At 38.3% G+C, this 22992-nt stretch overlaps 1 protein-coding gene across 9 annotated transcripts in view; it reads left to right on the top strand.

Annotated features, from left to right (window-relative positions):
- GALK2 (galactokinase 2) overlaps positions 1-22992 on the top strand; it is a 153713-nt gene that overhangs the window by 9192 nt on the left and 121529 nt on the right. For 2 of the 9 annotated variants that reach the window (XM_060418032.1, XM_060418029.1), the window contains exons 1-3: positions 8602-8764; positions 10573-10782; positions 22588-22676. In XM_060418032.1, the coding sequence (XP_060274015.1) occupies positions 10664-10782; positions 22588-22676 (208 nt within the window). In that variant the 5' untranslated portion in view covers positions 8602-8764; positions 10573-10663. Of the gene's footprint in view, positions 1-8601; positions 8782-10374; positions 10510-10572; positions 10794-22587; positions 22677-22992 lie in introns of those variants that run through there. The other 7 variants (XM_042252489.1, XM_004010624.5, XM_060418030.1 and 4 more) reach the window with 6 other exon arrangements.

Below are 22992 nucleotides of genomic sequence, written 5' to 3'. Positions count from 1 at the left end.
AGACTTTATTTTTTTGGGCTCCAAAATCACTGCAGATGGTGATTGCAGCCATGAAATGAAAAGATGCTTACTCCTTTGAAGAAAAGATAGACAGCAACTAGACCAACCTAGACAGCTATATTAAAAAACAGAGACATTACTTTGTCAACAAAGGTATGTCTTTTTAAGGCTATGATTTTTCCAGTAGTTATGTATGGGTGTGAGAGCTGGACTATGAAGAAAGCTGAGTGCTGAAGAATTAATCCTTTTGAACTCTGGTGTTGGAGAAGACTCTTGAGGGCCCCTTGGACTGCAAGGAGTTCTCACCAGTCCATCCTAAAGGAAATCAATCCTGAATATTCACTGGAAGGACTGATGTTGAAGCTGAAACTCCAATACTTTGGCCACCTGATGCGAAGAACTGAGTCATTGGAAAAGACCCTGATGCTGAGGAAGATTGGCAAGAGGAGAAGGGGATGACAGGGAACGAGATGCTTGGATGGTATCTCTGACTCAATGGACATAAGTTCGAGTAAACTCAGGGAATTGGTGATGGACAGTGAGGCCTAGTATGCTGCAGTCCATGGGGTCACAAAGAGTCGGACACGACTGAGTGCAGTGAACTAAAACTATCCAGAATTAAATGCAGTTTGATGATTTTGACATGCACATATACCTGTGAAATCATCATTACAACCAAGGTAATGAAGATACTATTTATCACTGCAGAAGTTTCCTTATTGCTCCTTGATTATCGGTGGTCTCCTCCTCCCTTCCCATGCAACTGCTGATCTACTTTTTGTCACTATAGATTACATTTTCTGGAATTTTGTTTAAATGAATCATATAATATGTATTCTCTTTTGCCTGACTTATTTCACTCATTATAATTGTTTTGAGATTCATCCATGTTGTTGCATGTATCAACTGGTTGTTTCTTTCTGTTGAGGTTTCCCTTGAATGGATATATCACTTGTTGATTTTTTGTTTGTTTGTTTTTTGCTATGCTGTGTGACATGCTAGATCTTAGATCTCTGACCAGGGATTGAACCTGTGACCCCTGCAGTGGAAACACAGAGTCTTAACCAATGGGACACCAGGAAGTCAGTCCCTATTGATGGATATTTGAGGATTTTCTTTTCTCAGTTTTTGGCTTATGTAAATAATTAGAGCTATTTGTATACAGAACATTTGTATACAAGTTTTTGTGTGGACATATGTTTCACTTCTCTTGAGTAACATTGTAGACAGACTCTTAATGTACATGTGCTTGTATAGTCCCTTCCACCTTGAATGTAGATGGGATCTGTGACTTCCTTTGTCTCCCTGCCCCCAGCTTTATTGAGCTATAATTGACAAATAAATGTGGCTTGTTTCTAACTATTAAGATAGAGCAAAGGTAATGTGCATGATTATGTGTATATGATTATATTACACTAGATTATAAACTCATCTTGTTGAGGAGAGACTGTCTCCCTTGCTGACTTTGAGAAAGCATTGACCATGTTGTAAAAGACCATGTGGCAAGAAGCTGAGGATGGTTACCTGGCCGATGGTCAGCAAGACACTAACTTTTAGTCTGATGATGCACATGGAATTAAAGCTGCTAGTGGGACTTCCCTGGTGGTGCAGTGGATAAGAATCCACCTGCCAGTTCAGGGGACACAGGTTCGATCCCTAATCCAGGAGGATCCCATATGCCATGGAGCAACTAGGCTGGTGTTTCACAACAAGACAAGCCACCACCACGAGAGGCAGGCACACCACAGCTAGAGAAAGCCTGCACAAAGCAACAAACAACCAGCACAGCCAAAAATAAAATAATGAATAAATAATTTTTTAAAAAGCATCTAGCAACCATGTGATCTTGGAAATCAAAACTTCCCCTGTTGGGCCTTAGATAAGACTTTGTGAGACCCTAAAGCAGATGACCCAGCTATATTCTTCCCTGACTTCTGAACCACAGAAACTGTGGATAAGCAGTCTGTATTATTTTGTACTGCTAAGTTTGTGGTAATGTTGTTGTGCAGCCATATATATGAATGCAGGTAAATACCTAGTGGTGGGATGATTGGATTGCAAATATGTCTATGCTTAACTTTTTAAGAAACTCTCAAATTGTTTTCCCAACTGTTTTTGCCATTTTGATTATCCTCCAGCATCGTATAAGATTTCTACTTGTACCACATCCTTGTCAAAACATAGTCTGGTCAATTGTCTTAATTTTAGCCACTCTGGCAGGAATATAATTGTGGTTTTGATTTGCATTCCCTAGTGACTAATGTTGAATATCTTTTCATGTGCTTATTTGCCATCAATTTTTCTTTGGTGAAGTATTGATATCTCCTCAGTCCTTTTGCCCATTTTTAAAAATGTTTCTTTTGTATTTTATTTTTTTAATTGGAATATAGTTGATTTACAATGTCATGTTAGTTTCTGGTGCACAGCAAAGTGAATCAGTTATACATATACATGTGTCCACTTTTTTAGATTCTTTTCCCATATAGGCCATTACAGAGTATTGAGTAGTTTCCTGTGCTAAGTCCTTATTAGTTATTTATTTTATATATAATAGTGTGTATATGTCAGTCCCAATCTCTCAGTTTATTCCCCCAACGCATTCCCTGGTAACCATAAGTTTGTTTTCTCCATCTGTGACTCTACTTCTGTTTGGTAAATAAGTTCATTTGTACCTGTTTTTTAAAAAAATTCCACATATAAGCCATATAATTGTCTTTCTGTGTCTTACTTCACTCAGTGTGACAATCCCTAGGTCCATTCAAGTTGCTGCAAGTGGCATTTTTTTTTTTTACAGCTGAATAATATTCCATTGTATATATGTACCACATATTTTTTATCCAACGCCCTTTTGATGTACAAAATTAGATTGCTTTAGTAATGTGCTGCCAAAGTGAGCATCCTTTTGCCCATTTTTAAATTGGATTGTCTTACTACTATTGAGTTGTAAGTGTTTTTTATGCTTTTTGTTGTATTTAAGGATTATTTGCCACACTCAGGTGTACTAAGATTTATGTTTTCTTCTGGAAGTTTTATGTAGTTTAAACTTGTACATTCAGATCTATGACCTAGTTCAAGTTTAATTTTTATATTTACTGTGAAGGAAATGTAGAGGTTTATTTTTTTCTGCATATGGTTATCAAATTGTTCCAGCATTATTTGTACAAATAAATAATCCTTTATTGAATTGTCTTGGCAGTTTTATTGAAGGCAATAGACCATTTGATTCCCAACAGAATTTGACCCTTAAAAATATGTTTTTGATAATTTAATGTTATCCTATATTATGATTATTTTGTATTTATTCTTTATTAAACTGAAAGCTCCTTGAGGACTTAAATATCTTATTTCTGAATCCCCTGACACTTAACATTCTCAGTGAAAATGTGATGTGTTTAAGTATATTCTAGCATTCATGATTCCTCACTGCTAGATTGAGACATGTGGTTACCCCAAACAGGCTCATGATTTGGAGTGCTTTCAGACTAATTGTCTAAAGATTTTTTTTTTTTTTTACTACATTTACTTAAGCTGAACACTGTATGTTAAAAGGGCAGAAAAGCAGAGGACTCTTTGTATTAGTCAAATCTGGACAGGAAACTCATGGTTTACTGGAGAGAAAGTGGGGCGGTAACTGAAAAGAGTTTACTGAAAGAACTATTTACAGAGAGGGGATAAGGCTGAGGGAACTTTCCCCACAAGGATGGTGAAACACACAGGGACTAGCAGCTGGCTGGAAATCCCATTTTTTGAAGGCTTAAAGGGGCAGAGGGAAGAAATAGTTTTACCAGAGCCCAGCAGGAGTGGGAGTCCTGGAAGATGGACCCTCAAACAGCAGCTGTGGTTATAGGGAAACACAGCTACTGCCATAACTATGGCGAAGGTGAGGTGGAGCAAGTGAATTTATGTGCGTTTGTAGTGGAGAGGGGGAGTGGTAGATATCTCAATTTTTCTGTTTACTATCCTCTGATATCCTGCTAGTGACCAATCCCAACCAGAAGCCAGAGGTAAAGGAACCCAGGTACCATCCCTAGAGATCAGCTTCCAGGAGGGTAGAGAAGGGTAAAAAATGGATCCAGAAATCAATTGGGGGAGTAAACAGTATAACATTATGTCATGCAGTTCAGCTGTAGTGTAAACTATATACTTTTTCTCAGGGAAGGAACTCTCTCTCCTTCAAACGCAAATTGCTGACTGATTATTGTTGGAGCATATCTCTTGATTTTACCAACCGACCTAAGTGGCTTTTCCAAATGTTATTTCTACTGACATTTAATACCCACTGTTTCTTGAGGGGGACCTCTGATAAGTACACTTTCCACGATCTCATTACATTTCCACCTTATAGGCATGATAGGAGGGGCTTCCCAGGTGGCTCAGTGGTAAAGAATCTACCTACCAATGCAGGAGATGCAGGTTTGATCCCTAGGGCAGGAAGATCCCCTGCAGGAGGATAATGGCAACCCACTCCAATAACCTTGCCTGGAAAATCCCATGAACAGAAGAACCTTGCAGGCTACAGTCCATGGCGTCAAAAAGAGAACGAATGACTAAGCACGCACACAGGCATGATTAGAGCTTTCTTTTTTTTTTACATTGACTTTTGAAAAATCTCTTGCAATGTTATTTGCCATTTTCATATCTCTAATGCCCATTCATGTTTATTCTCACCCTAAGTGGTGACCGTACCGCCCTAGCTTTGTGCCATGCTGCTAAGTCACTTCAGTCGTGTCCGACTCTGTGCCACCCCATAGACGGCAGCCCACCAGGCTCCCCCATCCCTGGGATTCTCCAAGCAAGAACACTGGAGTGGGTTGCCATTTCCTTCTCCAATGCATGAAAGGGAAAAGTGAAAGTGAAGTCGCTTAGTCGTGCCTGACTCAGCGACCCCGTGGACTGCAGCCCACCAGGCTCCTCCATCCATGGGATTCTCCAGGCAAGAGTACTGGAGTGGGGTGCCATTAGTGCCATGAACACACTTTTTTTTTTTGCCATGCCACATGCAGAATCTTTGTTCCCCGACCAGAGATGGAACCCATACAACCTGCAGTCAAAACATGGAGTCTTAAACCACTGCACTGCCAGGGAAGTCCATGAATGTGCTTTTCAGCAAGAGGTATGTGTGGAGTCCAAGTAGGGAGCTGACACAATTATACTATAGTTCAAAGATTGTTTTTGTTTCTTTTCTTTACCGAAATCAGCAAGTTCTTTCAGTATGTTTTGCATTAATCCTTCTGTGAGTCCCCTGTTAGCTAAAGCAGCACAATCTTCAACTGACAATTGACAGATAATTTGTGCATGGAATGCTGTAGCTGTGTTCCCTTTGCTATTCCCCATACAACCTCCTTTTAATTTTGGGGACTATCAAACTTCTACTTTTTAACAATTGACTTCAGATTTCAGAGATTCCTGTTTATTCCTTTTTGACTTCTTTTAAACCAGAGCTTTCCCCTATTTCCTTCAGATTTTTCTTACGTCTCAGAATCTGTACCTATCTTGTCTCTACCCCCAGTCTTTCATCTCTATCCTTATTCCTATGTTAGTTTATAATTTAGACTTTAAACCTTATTGTAAGTGTGGCCATGTGTAAAAGGGCTTCCCAGGTAACTCAGCAGTAAAGATTCTGCCTGCAGTGCAGGAGCAGCAGGAGATGCAGTTTCTATCCCTGGGTCGGGAAGATCCCCTGGAGGAGGAAATGGTTGCAACCCACTCCAGTGTTCTTGCCTGAAAAATCCCAAGAACAGAGGAGCCTGACAAGCTACAGTCCATGGGGTCACAGACAGACATGACTGAAGCAACTTGAGCACACCACATGCAAAAAATAAAGAACTGAAAGGTTCAAGAATTGTGAAAATAAAAATTCTGTAAAATTTAGACATTAAACGTTTATCAGATAGGTCTAATAAGGACCAAAAGAATATCTTAAAATTGAAAAAAGAACAATATTTTTTTCACTTCATAAGGTTGTTGGGAAGATTTAAAGAGAATAATAATATGTGGAGTGCTTACTTACATATCAGGAAGCCTGGCATAAGGAAGATAGTATAAGAAAGTAATGTTAATTTTGGTTTCTATTTGGAGTTCTTTAGTAGTTTGAAAATGTCATTTTAAGAGCAATGTTTTATTAAAATTACAAGATATACACTTTAATTTGGGGACAAAAATGACTAACTGTCTCAATAATTTTTTTAAGCATATTTCAGTAAGGTCTCAGGGTCTCACCAGAGGTCACACATTCAGAATAGGCTGGGGTATGAGTCTGGAACCTGGGTTTTGATTCCAGCCTTTACTCTTTCACTTTGGGGACATCATTTCAAAAAAGGGAGTTTTACTAGTTGCTCTAAAAGGTGCTTTCTAGTCTGTATCAGTTTTGCTGAGACTGCAATAGAAATGTATTCAAGATTTGCCTAATAATTTGCCATCATGTTTCATTTATCAAAGTTAATATTTGACCATCAAATACATATTTAATAGAAAATATTCTTTTATGAACCAGAGTGTCCATAGTCAATATTTTCTTTCTCTTTCTCTTTGCCACACCGTGCAACTTGCAGGATCTTAGTTCCCTACTGCTGCTGCTGCTGCTGCTGCTAAGTCACTTCAGTTGTGTCCGACTCTGTGCGACCCCATAGACAGCTCCCTAATCAGAGACTGAATCCTAAACCCAGGCCCCAGTAATGAAAGCGCTGAGGACTGCCAGGGATTTCCTTTATGGTGCTTTCACTGCTGGGGCCAGGTTTGGCATTCAATCCCTGGTCCATGAACTAAGATCCTGCAAGTTGTGAGAACAAACAAAGCATATAAAATGAGCTTGTCTGGGGCAATTTTTAAAACATAGTATTTTCAGAACTTCAAAATTTACTTATTTTTCAGTGACCATAGAAAGTGTGTTAGAAATATATCTGACATACTTTCGTTTTCCATATTTACTGGTGTTCCTAAGAATTTTACATTTTTTTCCTCACTTAGGGTCTTTCCACATTCAAACCTATTTACAGAGATGACAGTAAGTGAGCCTTACTCAAGAGTAAACCATAATAACCATACTACTAGGATTTATTGGGGATCAAAAAAAGAGATATAACTGCTTCATTTCCAAGTGATAAGGAGGGACTGAAATAATAGTGAGAGAGTAGCTCTGAGACCTGGAGAAGGCAATGGCCACCTACTCCAGTACTCTTGCCTGGAAAATCCCATGGACGGAGGAGCCTGGCAGGCTGCAGTCCATGGGGTCGCAAAGAGTAGGACATGACTGAGTGACTTCACTTTCACTTTTCACTTTCATGCATTGGAGAAGGAAATGGCAACCCACTCCAGTGTTCTTGCCTGGAGAATCCCAGGGATGGCAGAGCCTGGTGGGCTGCCGTCTATGGGGTTGCACAGAGTTGGACACAACTGAAGTGACTTAGCAGCAGTAGCAGCAGCAGATCTGAGACCAGACCAATGTTGTTTCTATGATGTTTCAGTTACAGTAACAGCTCAGAGTGGCGGGGGGTGGGGGGGGGGGGGGGGGCGGTGTGTAGTCCTTTTAGCTAGCCTTTGACACTGTCAGTTCATACTTCAGCCTTCATTTCCCTTTTACCCTTCCCCAACACACAGATATAGAAGTTCAGGAATGGCAAATTGTTGAATGTCTCTGGAGTATGCCAGTAATCTTATTGTTTTGGGCATGTCAGCCCAAACTTCAAATAGGAAAACTTGGGATAGGTGTATTGGTACCTGGCTTCACATGGGTTTAGTCTCAGCATTCAGAGATACAAAGTACACTAGAGCGTTAATAGACTTGAAGTTTAATTCAAGTTTTGCTACCAATTAACAGTGTAACCTTAAAGGCAAGTCACTTTACCTTTCAGTCATTCATTCAGCTCATCTTACTTGCTGATTAGAAAACCAGTCTCCCAAGCACTGTTCTAGGTGCTGGGGATTCACACTTCCTACCTTCAAGTTGTTTACCTTCTAGTGGTAGTGATGGTGAAAGTGGTGAGACAGACAATAAATACGCGGAACTTGTGAGAACAATGAAGGAAAGAAAGCAGTAATATAATGAGAGTGAGGAGGTGGATGCGGGTGGTGTGCTTCTTGAGATGGAGTATCTGAGGTGTCTCTAGGCAAGTGAAAAAGCAAGGTGCTGAACTGGAGGCTAAGAGTATCTGGCATTTGGAAAGACATGCATTTTCTTCTTTTCATTATTATGTTCTGGGAAGGCCCACCAATGCCTCTGTTCTGGAAATAAATGCAAATATGTTTAAGTCAAGCTCTGTATCAATTTGATGGTCTAATTTTTGAAGTAATCTATTTAAGAAGCAATAAATAAATAGTTTAGTGTTATTTGGGTTGAGTTGCTGCTGGCCATTAAAGAAAAAAAAAGACCCTCTAACAATAATAATAATAATGAAAGCAAACTAAGGTGCCAAGTTATAATTCTGTGCTCAGACTTATGCTCAGGATGCAGAGAGAACACCTCCTTAGCTGTGCTGGGCTCAGGGGCTCAGAGCAGCAAGGCCGCAATACCTGACAGCTGTCGGGAAGGCTCCGAGACCCAGAGCCCAGGGAGGAGGAGCCACGGGAGGGGCCGACTGGAAGCAGCCACCTCAGCGAAGAGGCAGGATTTCCGCGGGGTGAATGCCGGTGTCTCCCGGAAGAAAGGGCTCCTGCTGCAGATGTCCCGTGATTACCTCGGAAGTCTTGCTTCGCCGGTTGAAACTGCAGAATAAAGAAGGATTAGCAAAATATGGCTACGGAGGGCCCCGCCGTGCGTCGAGTCCAGGTGGCGGAACATCCCAGGTGGGGGAGAGGAGATGCCCGCGCTTTCGGATCGCTTGGGTTGGATAGATGTAGAGGCTGTCAGGGCTTTCGGCTCTTCCAGGAGCAGACAGAATCCTTGGGATGTTACAAGGTCTTTTGGCTGGGATTGTAAGAAGACCGCGCCGCAAAGTCTGTCCAACCTTGTTCCACTACCAAGGGGTGTGTGTCTTGCTTCCTCCAGGCAGATCCTTCTTTCCCTTGCAGAAGGGTGGGACATTTTCTGCTGGGCTTTAGCAGAAAAACCTAAATTAATTTTGAACCTCTTCTCTGTTTTGCCTGCCAGCTGATAGTGCTTTTTAAAGTCTTCCTTTGAAAATATTGAAAGCAATAAAATACAGCCAAAACAAAACCAGGAAAATGACCCCCAAACCAAAAAACCCCCTTGGTCTCTGCATCCTTTTAAACAAATAGTGGAACTTATGCACCTTCACTTAGGGAATTAATCTGCTGCCAGTACCTAGCTACAGAATAATTATCAGCTTAAGTGATACCACCTGGGGGATATTTTCATTTGTGGTCATCTTGCAAATACCTAATGGAAATACTTGTTTCTGACATAGGACAGAAATCTCCACCTGCTGGGTATTAGCTCTATAGCTTTTCTAAGGTTGGCTTTGCTCCCCTTTTGTTGTTTCTAATTTTTGGTATTTGTTCTCTGTTAACCTTTTTCTCTATAATTAAGTCCTAAAGTTCTCTCTACTTCCTGGTTTATGACTGTCATGTGACAGTTAACAATATTACAGCATACTAAAACTTGAAAATGCTTTTTTAACCCTTGAAACATCAAAGAGTGGGTCTTTAGTTACGAGAAAGATATGTAATTTTTGATTCTAAGGACCAGCACAGCCTTAGATGAGTTAGAAGTGTCATATATTATTTGTGTTTCCATTTTATGCCATTTTAGTCATAATGCTTGATGTTTCTCTAGTTACCCTATGAGAAGGGGGATGGTAACATATACTAAAAGTGAAGAACTGTTTACTAAATTTCCTTTGAGTTGTTTCTTGCCTTAAAGGACCTTTACAGTATTTATCCATGCACACATGTGTGCTAAGTTGCTTCAGTCGTGTATGACTCTTTGCGACCCCCGAGGACTGTAGCCCGCCAGGCTTGTCTGTCTATTGGATTCTCCAGGCAAGAATACTGGAGTGGATTGCCATGCCCTCCTCCAGGGGATCTTCCTGACCCAGGGATCCAACCTGTGTCTCTTATGTCTTCTGCATTGTCCAGCGGGCTCTTTACCACTGGCACCACCTGGGAAGCCCTGTTGTTTATGCAGGAGACATTTTTTGTTAATATTTAGTGTTCTGTGCTAGCTACAGAAGAGGTTATATAGTAGTCTGGTAACGGTGCACTTTGCCATTTTCTTGTTTTCCACTTAATATTGTTATTAACTTCAAGCAGTGTTTGAGCCACTTATTCATTTTATCAGGAGTGAGTCCAGTTAAGTCTAGATAATATATCTACAAACCCACCTAACTGGTCATATGTTACGATATGCTGAAAGGGAAAAACATGCATGAGTGCCCATTATCAGACTGTCCTTTTTTGGAACTTCTGCTCTTTCTTCAGGATACTGTCAACTGGAAAAACACACAACATTCGAGTTGTGAGTTAAGTTTTATTTAGGACATAATGAGGATGATAACCTGGGAGGCAGCATTTCAGATAACTCTTAGAAAATGCTCTGAAGAGGTAGGACGGAAGGTCAGTATGTGTGTGATTTTGGTGAAGTGGACTACTTGCTATCAAGCAAACATTATTTTGCAGAAAGTTGCTGCTAGTCTCATGAAGGTTACTGCTAGTCACAAGGAGCAGATGTCACCATGAAGGATGTTAATACTTTTCTAAATATGAGAAGATGCAAGAATTGGACTCAAAATCTTCTTCTGAAAATATCTATCTGAAGGCCTGTTCTGCCAGTTTTCCCCAGAGCATTAAGTGCCTCATTCCTGATCTCCATCCTGAACTCCTTTCAGGGTATGTTGAAGGTCAGTGGTCACAGCAGCTTGCATTTTAATCCTTATAGAGGTAGATGGCAGGTGTCAATTTTAGTTGGCAATGCCTTTTCAGCTTCACAGGACACATTTTTTTTTTTTTTTAAGAACATGAAGTTGTTCAGTCGTGTCCAACTCTTTGCGACCCCATGGACTGTAGCCCACCGGGATTCTCCATCCATGGGATTTTCCAGGCAAGAGTACATAGAGTGGGTTGCCATTTCCTTCTCCAGGGGATCTTCCCGACCCAGGGATCGAACCTGGGTCTCCCGCATTGCAGGCAGATGCTTTTGCATCTGAGCCACCAAGGCACATGACCTTCTGAGTAAAGAACTAGTTAACCACGTCATATATTTTAGTAAACTTAATATCATTTTTATTCATTAAAACAAATAGAAATAGAAACTCTAATTTCTTTTTCTGTATTCCAATCTTGCTTGCTTCCTGTACGTCAGATCCCACTGTTCTAAGTTTTCATTCTTAGCATTTCTTTGCATTTAGAACCACTGTTCTAAATAGATCGATTTATAGATGTACTATCTAGATTTAACTGAATTCACTCCTGATAAAATGAACTACTGATCTAAGTTTCTGTGCATTCTCTTCTCTTTTTCTTCTCTTTGGGATTGTTTTATTTTAAAAATAATTTTTTTTAGTTTTTTAAAGTTTTTATTTTATTATTTATTTTTATGCTTGCTTACATCAGGTCTTAGTTGTGGTACACAGGCTTAGTTTCCCCATGGTATATGAGATCCCAGTTCCCTCATCAGAGATTGAACCCGCATCCCCAGTATTGGAAGGTGGATTCTTAACCACTAGACCACAAGGGAAGTCCCATGAGATTAAATTTTAAATTGTTAGATTATTATTGCTTTTTGGTAACAGCTTTATTGATATAAAATTCATATACTCTATAGTTCAATTGTTAATTTACAATTAAATCATCTTTGGTATATTCACAGGATTGTGCAACCATCACCATAATCAAACTTAGAACATTCCCATCCCTACCCCCCACAAAGAACTCTGCATCTGTTAAGCTTTCACTTCCTTGATACCTGCAAGCCCTAAGCAAATTCTAATATACTCTTTGTCTGTAGATTTACTTATTCTAGACCTTTCAAATAAACGAAATCAGATATGTTTTTATGTAAGCGTGTGACTGGCTTCTTTCACTTAATACAATGTTTCAAGGTCCAACCATGTTGTAACATGTTATCAATATGTCATTCCTTTTTATGATTGAATAATATTCCATTGTATTGACATATAGCATTTTGTTTATCCATTCATCAATTGATGGGCATTTTGGTTGCTTCCACCTTTTGGCTCTGTGATGAATGGTGCTGTATAAACACATTCTTAATATGAAAGATCTGAATTTTTTAAAAGTATAGTCAGTAAAGCCTGAAAACCCTACAGTTCTTTTTCTTATAATCTGATTCTTATCCTTACTGCCAATTCTTACTTCCCTTCTTAGAAGTTTGGTTTGTTTTGTTTCCTTGTAATATCATTGTATCCTTTTGGTATCATTGTATCTTTATAATATTATTGTTAACATTTTTATAAAAATTGTATTATATTCATATAAGTAGACTCATATTTCATTTTTTTAATTTACTTTTTTCCACTTAATAATATTTCGTAGAGATTCTTTTTTTTTTTTGTAGAGATTCTGATGTATCACTCTATAAAGATATATTTTACTTTTTAAAGACTATTTCATGGTACTCATATGTCTATTTAACCACTCAATTATTAGAGTATACATTGAAGTTTCCAATTTTTCACTCACAAATATTACTGCAGTAAAAATCTTTATATATTTATCCTTAAGCATTTTTTATTTTTCCTTAAGCTCATTCATGAAAATGGAACCTAGGTCAAAGGTAATAAACATTTAAAATTTTGATAGTTTCAAAAAATAAAATAAAAATTTAATAGTTGCTGCCAAATGGCCCTGCCACACCCAAAAAAGATGTTATTAGATTGTCTGATTCTAGTTAGTTTTTAGAAACTCTTTATGTATGTATGTATGTTTTGAATAAATATTTTTGAATAAACCCGTATGATGTTTTATATGTTTTAGGTATATTATTCCCAGTTTAGCAATTTTCCTTTGACTTCATGTTTTCGTTGTATAGACATTTTATATTTTATGTAGTGTGTTACAGTGTTGAATGGTAGTATCCTTGTCTTGGTTTTGATTTTAATGGGAAAGCTTCTAATATTTTTGTCATCAAATATGTGATGTTTGCTATTTCTGGAAAGTAGCCTTGATTAAATTAAGGACATTATCTTTTTTTCTAGTATGTCAAGAGCTATTTTCTTTTAAATTTAACCTTTTGTTAAAAACTGGAGAATGTCTATTGAATTACACTGGAGTGGGTAGCCTTTCCCTTCTCCAGGGGATCTTCCCAACCCAGGGATTGAACCAGGGTCTCTTGCACTGCAGGTGGGTTCTTTACCAATTGAGCTATCAGGGAAACCCTATATATACATAAGTATATGTATATATATGTGTGTGTGTGTGTGTATATATATATATATATATATATATCTGCATATTTTGAGATCATGGAGCTACCCCTTCTCCAAGGGCTCTTACCGACCCAGGAATCGAACTGGGGTCTCCTGCATTGCAGGCAGTTTCTTTACCAACTGAGCTATCAAGGAAGACCTATATATACATACATATATATATACATATGTATCTGCTTATTTTGAGATCATGGAGTTATCGAGTTTTTTCCCTTTTTATTATGTTAGAATAGTACATTTAATCAACATAGTTCCTAGTACTACTTCATATTCCTGGAAAAAGCTCTGGTCACATATATTATAAAATAATATATATTGGATTAAATTTACCAATATTTTATTTAGATTTTTTAATACCATTTTAACAAGTGAGAGTAGCCTATAGTTTGCTTTTGGGGCTATTTGTGTCAGTAGAAGTGTTATACTATTCCCAAAATTTGATGGGAAGGCTTTCCACCACTTCTATTAGAACCATTTATGAAAAAAAAATTTTTTTTAAAGGTCTTACAGGACTAACACATAGTCTTTTCTGGGTCTTGTTAAGGGGATTATTTTCAACTACTTTGTATGTTTCTCTTTTCTGTTTCTCTATCCTGTCAAAGTCGAGCAGGGATGGGGAATTTTAACTCCTCAGTTTGGGTCAGTTCAGTTCAGTTCAGTCCTCAGTCGTGTCTGACTCTTTGCGACCCCATGAATTGCAGCACGCCAGGCCTCCCTGTCCATCACCAACTGCCGGAGTTTACCCAAACTCATGTCCATCGAGTCGGTGATGCCATCCGGCCATCTCATCCTCTGTCGTCCCCTTCTCCTCCTGCCCCCAATCCCTCGCATCAGAGTCTTTTCCGGTGAGTCAACTCTCTCCAGTACTTTGGCCGCCTCATGCGAAGAGTTGACTCACTGGAAGAAGCCATCTCAGTGCTTCACTTTGCTTCCTTCTTATAACAAAATTTTCTGACAATCGCTTGATAAAAATTTCTAGAAGCTATATTCTTTTTTAATAGTTTCATATCACTTCATTTTGTAAATAGACCGTACCTTGTCTTCCCAGGTGGCATTAGTGGTAAAGAACCTGCCTGCCAGTGCAGGAATATGTAAGAGAGGCGGGTTCGATCCCTGGGTAGGGAAGATCCTCTGGAGGAGGAAATGGCAACTCATTCCACTGTTCTTGCCTGGATAATTCCTTGTACAGAGTAGTGTGGTGGGCTATAGTCCATGGGATTGCAAAGAGTCAGACTTGTCAGAAGCAATTTAGCACGCATACATGCAGGTTGTTTCTAGTGTTTTGCAGTTACAACAATTCTGTGATGAGTAATCTCATGAATATGTATTTTCATATTGCTGGAGAATACCTTTAGGGTAAATTTTTCACAGAGGCTTGTTGGCTAAATTTAGTGCCAATGTATTTTTGTTAGATACAAAGTTTTGCCCAATTCACCTTCAAATGTGTTGTCCTGCTTTGCATTCCCAACCCAGTACCTCTTTCCACAGAACCTCACCAACAGAGTGTGTTGTTACTTTTTAATATTCACCAGTCTTATAGTATCATGGTGTAGTTTTAATTTGCATATCTCTAATTTCATGTGCTTAAGGTTCATTTATGAATTTTCTGTTCTTTCACATATTTTTCTATCAGGTTTTTGTTCATTTTTCACTTCAGTTTTTTGAGTTTTTAAAATTGTAGTTGATTTACAATGTTATATTTGTTTTAGGTGTACAACATAGTGATTCAATATTTTTATAGATTACATTCCATTTAAAGTTATTACTAAATAATCAGCTATATTTCCCTTTGCTGTACAATATATCCTTGTTGCTCATCTATTTTATACTTAGTAGTTTACGTCTCTTAATCCCATGGCCCTATCTTGCTCCTCCTTGCTTGCTTCTCCCCGTTGGTAATCACTTACTTGTTCTCTATATCTGTGAGTCTGTTTATGCTTTGTTATATACATTCATTTGTTTTACTTTTTAAATTCCACGTGTAAGTGATAACATAGAGTATTTGTCTTTCTCTGACTTATTTCATAAGCATAATACTCTCTAGGTCTATCCACATTGTTGCAAAAGGCAGATTTTTGTTCTTTTTCTGAGTAATATTCCACTGGGTGTGTATATATATATCCATCATATTCATCTATTAATGGACATTTTGTTTTTTTCTGTATGTTGGTTATTGTAAATAATGCTGTTATGAACATTGGGAATACATATATCTCTTTGAATTAGTGTTTTCATTTTCTTTGGATATATACCCAGCAGTGAAATGTCTGGATTATGTGGTAGTTGTATTTTTAGTTTCTTTGAGGAGCCTACATATTTTTTCCCATAGTGGCTGTGCCAAATTACATTCCTACCAACAGTGTACAGTGATTCCGTTTACTCCACATCCTTGCTAACATTTGTGTCTTTTGGATGATAGCCATTCTGATAGGGGTGAGGTGTTATCTCATTGTGGTTTTGATTTGCATTTCTCTGATGACTAGTGATGTTGACAATCTTTTCATGTGCCTGGTGGCCATCTGTGTGTCTTTTTTTGAAAAAAATATATATTCAGGTTTTCTGCTGATTTTCTAATTGGACTATCATTTGATATATAGTTGTACTAGCTGTTTATGTATGTGGGCTATTAACCCTTTATTGGTCATTTCATTTGCAAATATTTTCTCCCATTGAGTAGGTTTTCTTTTTCATTTTGCTGATAATTTATTTTGCTGTGCAAAAGCATTTAAGCTTAATTAGATATTATTTATTTATTTTTGCTGTTATTTCTTTTGCCTTAAGAGACAAATTCAAAAAAATATTGCTATGATTTATGTCAAAGAATATCCTGCCTATGTTCTGTTCTAGGAGTGTTATGGTTTCAGAGTTTTTGTAAAAAATATAAAGAATATATCTGTAACATATGCTGTAAATATATTCTCTTAGTTTGCTAGTTTTCTTTTGATTTTGATTATGACATTTTCTGCCATGCAAATGTTTCTAAAAATCTTTTGCAGTCAAATCTGTCAGTTTCAAAGTTGCCTCAGAAGTTTGAGTCATAGTTAGAGAAACTTTTCTCTTTGTTGAGTTATACCGAAATTCACTTTCATTTCTTCCTAGTGCCTGATCCACTTGGAGTTTATTCTTGTATAAGAGATGGACCTAATTTTATCTTTTCCAAAAATTTTACCAGTTGTACTAGCATTGTTTATTACTCTGCGTCTTGATTTGAGATGCCAGTTTCCTCATAGACTAGATTTCTATATGTACTTGCATCTATCTCTGAACCTTTTATTCTGGTGAAGTCTGCTTGGCTCTATATGTATTGAAGCTTCACTGTTTTCATTACAGAAGCTTTATAGTATGTTTTAATGTTTGGTAGGGCTACTCCTTCCTGATAGTGTTTCTTTTTTAAAATGTTTTCTCCACTGTTTCTGCATATTAGTTTTCCACAAATTTTCAGATTAGTTTGAATTTTTATATCAATTTGTCTATCTCTATAAGAAAAGCTCGTTGGTATTTTTTGGGAGGATTGCATTAAATGTATAAGTTAACTTGGGAATAAATATCCTTATGATGTTGGGTCATTTTATCCAAGAACAAGGGATGTCTTTCCATTTCTTTGAAACTATTTTATCTCTTTCAAGAGTGTTTAAAGCTTTTCTTAAATAAATTTTACATATTTCTTGTTAAGTTTATTCCTAAATACTTAGTGTTTTTTTGTTGCTGTGAATAAGGTATGCTCTACTATTGTAGTACTAACTGGTGATTGTTTTTGCATAGGAAGGGTATTCATATTTGGATATTTATTTTATATTCTGCTGTATTTGTGAATTCTTTTATTATTTAAGTTGGTTTTAGCATTAGTTCTCTGGAATTCTCTAGATATCCCACTATATTGTCTCCAGGTAGAGATAGTTTTACTCCTTTTTTGATTTTTAATTTATTTCTCTTGTCTAATGATCAAATTGCCAACATCCTTTGGATCATAGAAAAAGCAAGAGAATTCCGGAAAAACATCTACTTCTGCTTTATTGATTACGCCAAAACCTTCGACTGTGTAGATTACAGCAAACTGTAGAAAATTGTTCAAGAGATGGGAATACCACCTTACTTGCCTCCTGAGAAATCTGTATGCAGGTCAGGAAGCAACAGTTAGAACTGGACATGGAACAAGAGACTGGTTCCAAATAGGAAAAGGAGTATATCAAGGCTGTATATTGTCACCCTGCTTATTTAACTTATATGCAGAGTACATCATGAGAAATGCCAGGCTGGATGAGGCACAAGCTGGAATCAAGACTGCTGGGAGAAATATCAATAACCTCAGATATGCAGATGACACCACCCTTATGGTAGAAGAACTAAAGAGCCTCTTGATGAAAGTGAAAGAAGAGAATGAAAAAGTTGGCTTAAAACCCAACATTCAGAAAACTAAGATCATGGCATCCAGTCCCATCACTTCATGGCAAATAGATGGTGAAACAATGGAACAGTGAGAGACTTTATTTTCTTGGGCTCCAAAATCACTGCAGATGGTGACTGCAGCCATGAAATTAAAAGACTCTTGCTCCTTGGAAGAAAAGCTATGACCAACCTAGACAACATATTAAAAAGCAGAATCATTACTTTATGAACAAAGGTCCATCTAGTCAAGGCTATGGTTTTCCAGTAGTCATGTATGGATGTGAGAGTTGGAGTATAAAGAAAGCTGAGCATTGAAGAATTGATGCTTTTGAACTGTGGTTTTGGAGAAGACTCTTGAGAGTCTCTTGGACTGCAAGGAGATCCAACCAGTCAATTCTAAAGGAAATCGATCCTGAATATTCATTGGAAGGATTGTTGCTGAAGCTGAAACTCCAGTACTTTGGCCACTTGATTGGAAGAACTGACTCCTTGGAAAAGATCCTGATTCTGGGAAAGATTGAAGGCAGGAGGAGAAGGGGACGACAGAGGATGAGAGGGTTGGATGGTGTCACTGACTTGACGGACATGAGCCTGAGCAAACTCTAGGAGTTGGTGATGGACAGGGAAGCCTAGTGTGCTGCAGTCCATGCGGTCACAAAGAGTTGGACACGGCTGAATGACTGGACTGAAGTGTCTAATTGTATTACCTGTATCTCCAGTACTGTGTGATTAGATGTGGAGACAGTGGAAATTTTTGTCTTATTTTTGATCTTAGTGGAAATGTCTCTAGAATTTCCTCATTAGCTCTTGGATTGAAGACTGAGATATATGTAATCACGTTAAGATAAACACCTTTGGGGACTTCCCTGGTGGTCCAGTGGTTAAGAATCTGCCTGCCAATGCAGGTACCTGGATTCAGTCCTTGGTCCAGGGAAGATTCCACATGTCGTGGGGTAACTAAGCTTATGCACCACGACTACTGAGCCTGCAATCTAAAGCCCACAAGCCATAATTAGAGTGGTCCCTGCTCCTCACAACTAGAGAAAGCCTGAAAGCTTCAACGGAGACCCAGTGGAGCCAAAAATAAATAAATAATTAAGAAAAAAGATAAACATCTTTGGGAATGAATTTTATGACTTTTTAGCATCTATGAAAGTAGTCCTATAATTTTTTTCTTCTTAGATTTAATATGATATATTATTTTAATGGATTATCCTAATATTTTCAACTCTGCATTCCTGGAGTTAATTCCACTTGAACTATTTTCTTAAGGCGCTGCCTATACTTACTAATCATTTATTAATTACATTTGCATTAATATTCAAAAGTGACATTAGTCTGTAGTTGTGTTTTCTTGGACTATGTTTATCTGGTTTAGGTATCCATGCTACACTTGCTTCATAACAAGAATTAGACCATTTTTCTTTATTTTTCCATGCTCTGGAACAACTTGTGGAACATATGGGCTATCTGATGATCATGCTTGGGTAGAATTCTCTTATAAAATATCTGGGCTTAATGCATATGTGTCGGTAGGTCTTTGATGAATTTATTTATTCTATGGAAATGGATCTGTTTTTATAAATTGTATTTCCCTAGGAAATTATCCATTTTCTGTAGGATTTCTATTGTGGCTATCCCACAGAAACAGGATGGACCCCCACCCCCAAATTTGGTTTGAATATTGAGACTGGTAATACCACATGAAGAAGAGGGTATGAAAAGTTTATTATTCACATAATGAGATTTTCTGGGGAGGGCGGAGCAGGCCACCCAAATTGATCAAAAGTGGCTTCAGAGAACAAGGAAAAGAGACTAGCATGAGGTTTTTGCAGTGGTTAGGAGATGGAGCTGGTGTGCTGTGGTTTGGTTGGTGACAAAAGAGAGAGTACTTGGCTTTTCTACAAAGTACTTTTTATTATTTATTTATTTATTTGGCTATGCCAGGTTTTACTTGTAGCATGTGGGATCTTTAGTTGTGGCACACAGGATCTAGTTCTCTGACCAGGGATCAAACCCTTGTTCCCTGCATTGGGAGTACAGAGTCTTAGCCACTGGACCACCAAGGAAGTCCCTCTTTTGACCTATAAAATTTCTTTTGTTTAATGTTGTCTCATCCTTGTCATTTCTTATTTGTGTTTTATTAGCCCCCATTTTCTTAGCTACTGGTTTGTCTAGTTTATGCACGCAGAAAATAATAGAAGTCTGGAAGAGTGAAGCAATGAGAAGGAAGAAGACTTTATATCCTTGAATGATCATCTGTAGTGGAGATGGTTTAAATGACTAACTCTGAATGGATGCAGAATGCTGATGAAAATTCCACTATAACATCAGCTCTGGGACTTCCCTGTTGGTGCAATGGGTAAGAACCCGCCTGCCAATGCAGGGGACACGAGTTTGATCCCTGGCCCAGGAAGATTCCACATGCTGCAGAGCAACTAAGCCCATGTACCACAACTGTTGAGCCCATGCTCTAGATCCCAAGAGCCACAGCCACTGGGTCCGCATGCTGCAGCTACTGAAGCCCATGCGCCTAGAGCCTGTGATCCACAAGAGTCGCTGCCGTAATGAGAAGTTTACACACTGTGACCCACAGTAGCACCTGCTTGCTGCAACTAGAGAAAGTCTGTGTAAAGCAGCAAAGACCCAGAACAACCAAACATAAATAAATAAATAGAAACAAACAGACAGACAAAACAAACATCAGCTCTGGCTTCCTGGATGGCCCAGGAGAGCTCGAGATGGTGGAGGAAGACGTGAGCTCACTCGTTCTGATGAGAACACCAAAGTCACAACTAACTGCTAAACAGCTATTTCCCTAAATCCTGGAACCTACCAGAAAATACCCTACATCCAAGACCAGGAAGAAGCCACAACAAGATGAAGGGGCATAATTGTGATAAAATCTAATGCCATACCTCCTGGGTGGGTGCCTCACAAACTGGAAAACAATTATACCACAGAAATTTTCCCACAGAAGTGAAAGAATGAGCCCCATGTCAGGCTTCCCAGCCTTGAGGTCCAGCAACAGGAAGAGGAACCCCCAGAGAATCTGCCTTTGAAGGCCAGTGTGGTTTGATCACAGGAATTCCACAAGCCTGGAGGAAACAGAAACTCCACTCTTGGAGGGAACACACAGGGTCTTTTGCACACCAGGACCCAGAGGGGAAAAAGGCAGTGACTCTATAGGGTACTGGGCCAGACTTACCTGCCAGTATTGGAGGGTCTCCTATGGAGGCAGGGGGCAGCTGTGGCTCACTGCAGGATCAAGGACCCTGATGGTGAGCTCTCCCAGAGGCAACCATTAGCCCCACCCAACAGCCTGCAGGCTCCAGACCAAACAATCAACAGGGAGGAAACACAGCCCCACCCATCAGTAAATAGAGTTTCTGATGGCTGTTCCAGTTCTAGGAGGTCATCTTGAATAACTTCCAAGAATATTCAGTGTATCTTTTTATCATTATAATAAATTTCCTCTTTTCTTAAATTTTTTGGTATGATTTTGTTTATTGTAACTAGCTGATTTTTAAGATCAATTATTTAATTAATGAATGTCTTGAATATGGTAGGTCTATTAGATATTTATTGTCTTACTGTTATTACTCAGATACAATGTATTGTGGGACTACAAATAGTAGAAGGTCTTCATAGAAGTGACTTGAGATGATTTAACAGTATAAAATTATTAAATACAAGCATTTTTGATCTGGGAGGGACCTATAAGGAATATCTAGTTCAAATTTTCTAATCTTACAGATGAGGATCCAAGGGAAAATGATTTTCCAAACTTTAGCATTGACGTAGAAGCCCCATTGGAATTAAAATTGTAGTCTCCTGATGTGATATCCAGTTTAGTTTTCATTTGACTGTACTAGGTTGAATAGCATCCCTCTTAATTCATGTCTACCTGGAACCTCAGAATGTGACCTTATTTGAACTAGCATCTTTACTTATGTAATCAAGTTAAGATGAAGTCATATTGAATTGAAAATCAGAAGACCCAGGTTCAATCCCTGGGTCAGGAAGATCCCCTGGAGAAGGGAATGGCTACCCCTCCAGTACTCTTTCCTGGAAAATGCCATGGACAGAGGAGCCTGGCGGGCTATGGTCCATGAGGTTGCAAATAGTTGGACATTACTGAGCAACTAACACACATGCACGCATGCACACACACACACACACACACACACACACACACACATCCAGTAAGTGTGATGGCCTTATAAGAATGAAAAGCAGTCACAGATAGAGATACACAGAGGGAATTACATGTGATAACATAAGCAGACATTGGAGTGATGCAGCTGCCAGCCAAGGAATGCCAAGGACTGATGGTCACCATCAAAAACTAAAAAGAGGCAGGGAAGGATTTTCCCCTCTAGGTTTCAGAGGTGATGCCAAACTCTGATTTTGGACTGCTGGTCTCTAGAACTCAGAGACAATAAATTTCTGTTGTCTTAAGTCATCCAGTTTGTGAAAAAACTGATACACTACTCCATGCTACATTTTTTAGTATAAAGAGATTCTTCTCTGAATATTATTTAGAAATTATACAGAAAGTTATATTCTTCATAACTGAAGGAAAGAAGTTTTTTCTTTGTGTATGTCTGTATTAAATTTTTTACTCTTCTGTGTGTTTAGCTATACTCCTGTGTCACTTAGGGGGTTACAATATTGTTTCATCCAGGGATTTTCAAAGAAGTGTCGGTAAAATAGCTTGCTTTCATTATTTTTGAAGATAATAGTGGTGATGTATATGAAATATGTGTGTGGTGTTTGTGTGTGTGTGTGTGTGTGTGTGTGTGTATCACAGGTTTTTCTATTATCTGGATATTTTGAAATATGCTACTCTTGTTTTCAGATTGCTGAAGCTAAAAGAGATGTTTAATTCTAAGTTTGGATCCATTCCCAAGTTTTATGTTCGAGCACCAGGAAGAGTCAATATAATAGGTATTTAGAAAGTTCTTTTTCTTAATTTTTTCCTCCTTTGATAAGATCCAAATTTTTGTTAATATATCAGGAGAACTGGAAAAATAGAATGTTTCACATGTATCTACTATGGCAAGTTAAGCTTTTTCATAAGAAAATATTATACTTTCATCCTTCCCAATTCATTTATTGATGTTAGTTTTGTCCATTCATTTTTAAAATTCAGAAGTTTGTTGAAACCTGGTTGTTCCCATTATTTTCATGAGAGGTAGAAAGATTTTTCTGTGTTGCAGGTTAAGTTTTTTGACTACAGTGAATAATTTTTATGGTTTTACAT

Source organism: Ovis aries, chromosome 7, assembly GCF_016772045.2.
Source record: "Ovis aries strain OAR_USU_Benz2616 breed Rambouillet chromosome 7, ARS-UI_Ramb_v3.0, whole genome shotgun sequence".
Taxonomy (NCBI): domain Eukaryota; kingdom Metazoa; phylum Chordata; class Mammalia; order Artiodactyla; family Bovidae; genus Ovis; species Ovis aries.
This window is presented reverse-complemented; position numbering and strand designations above follow the sequence as displayed.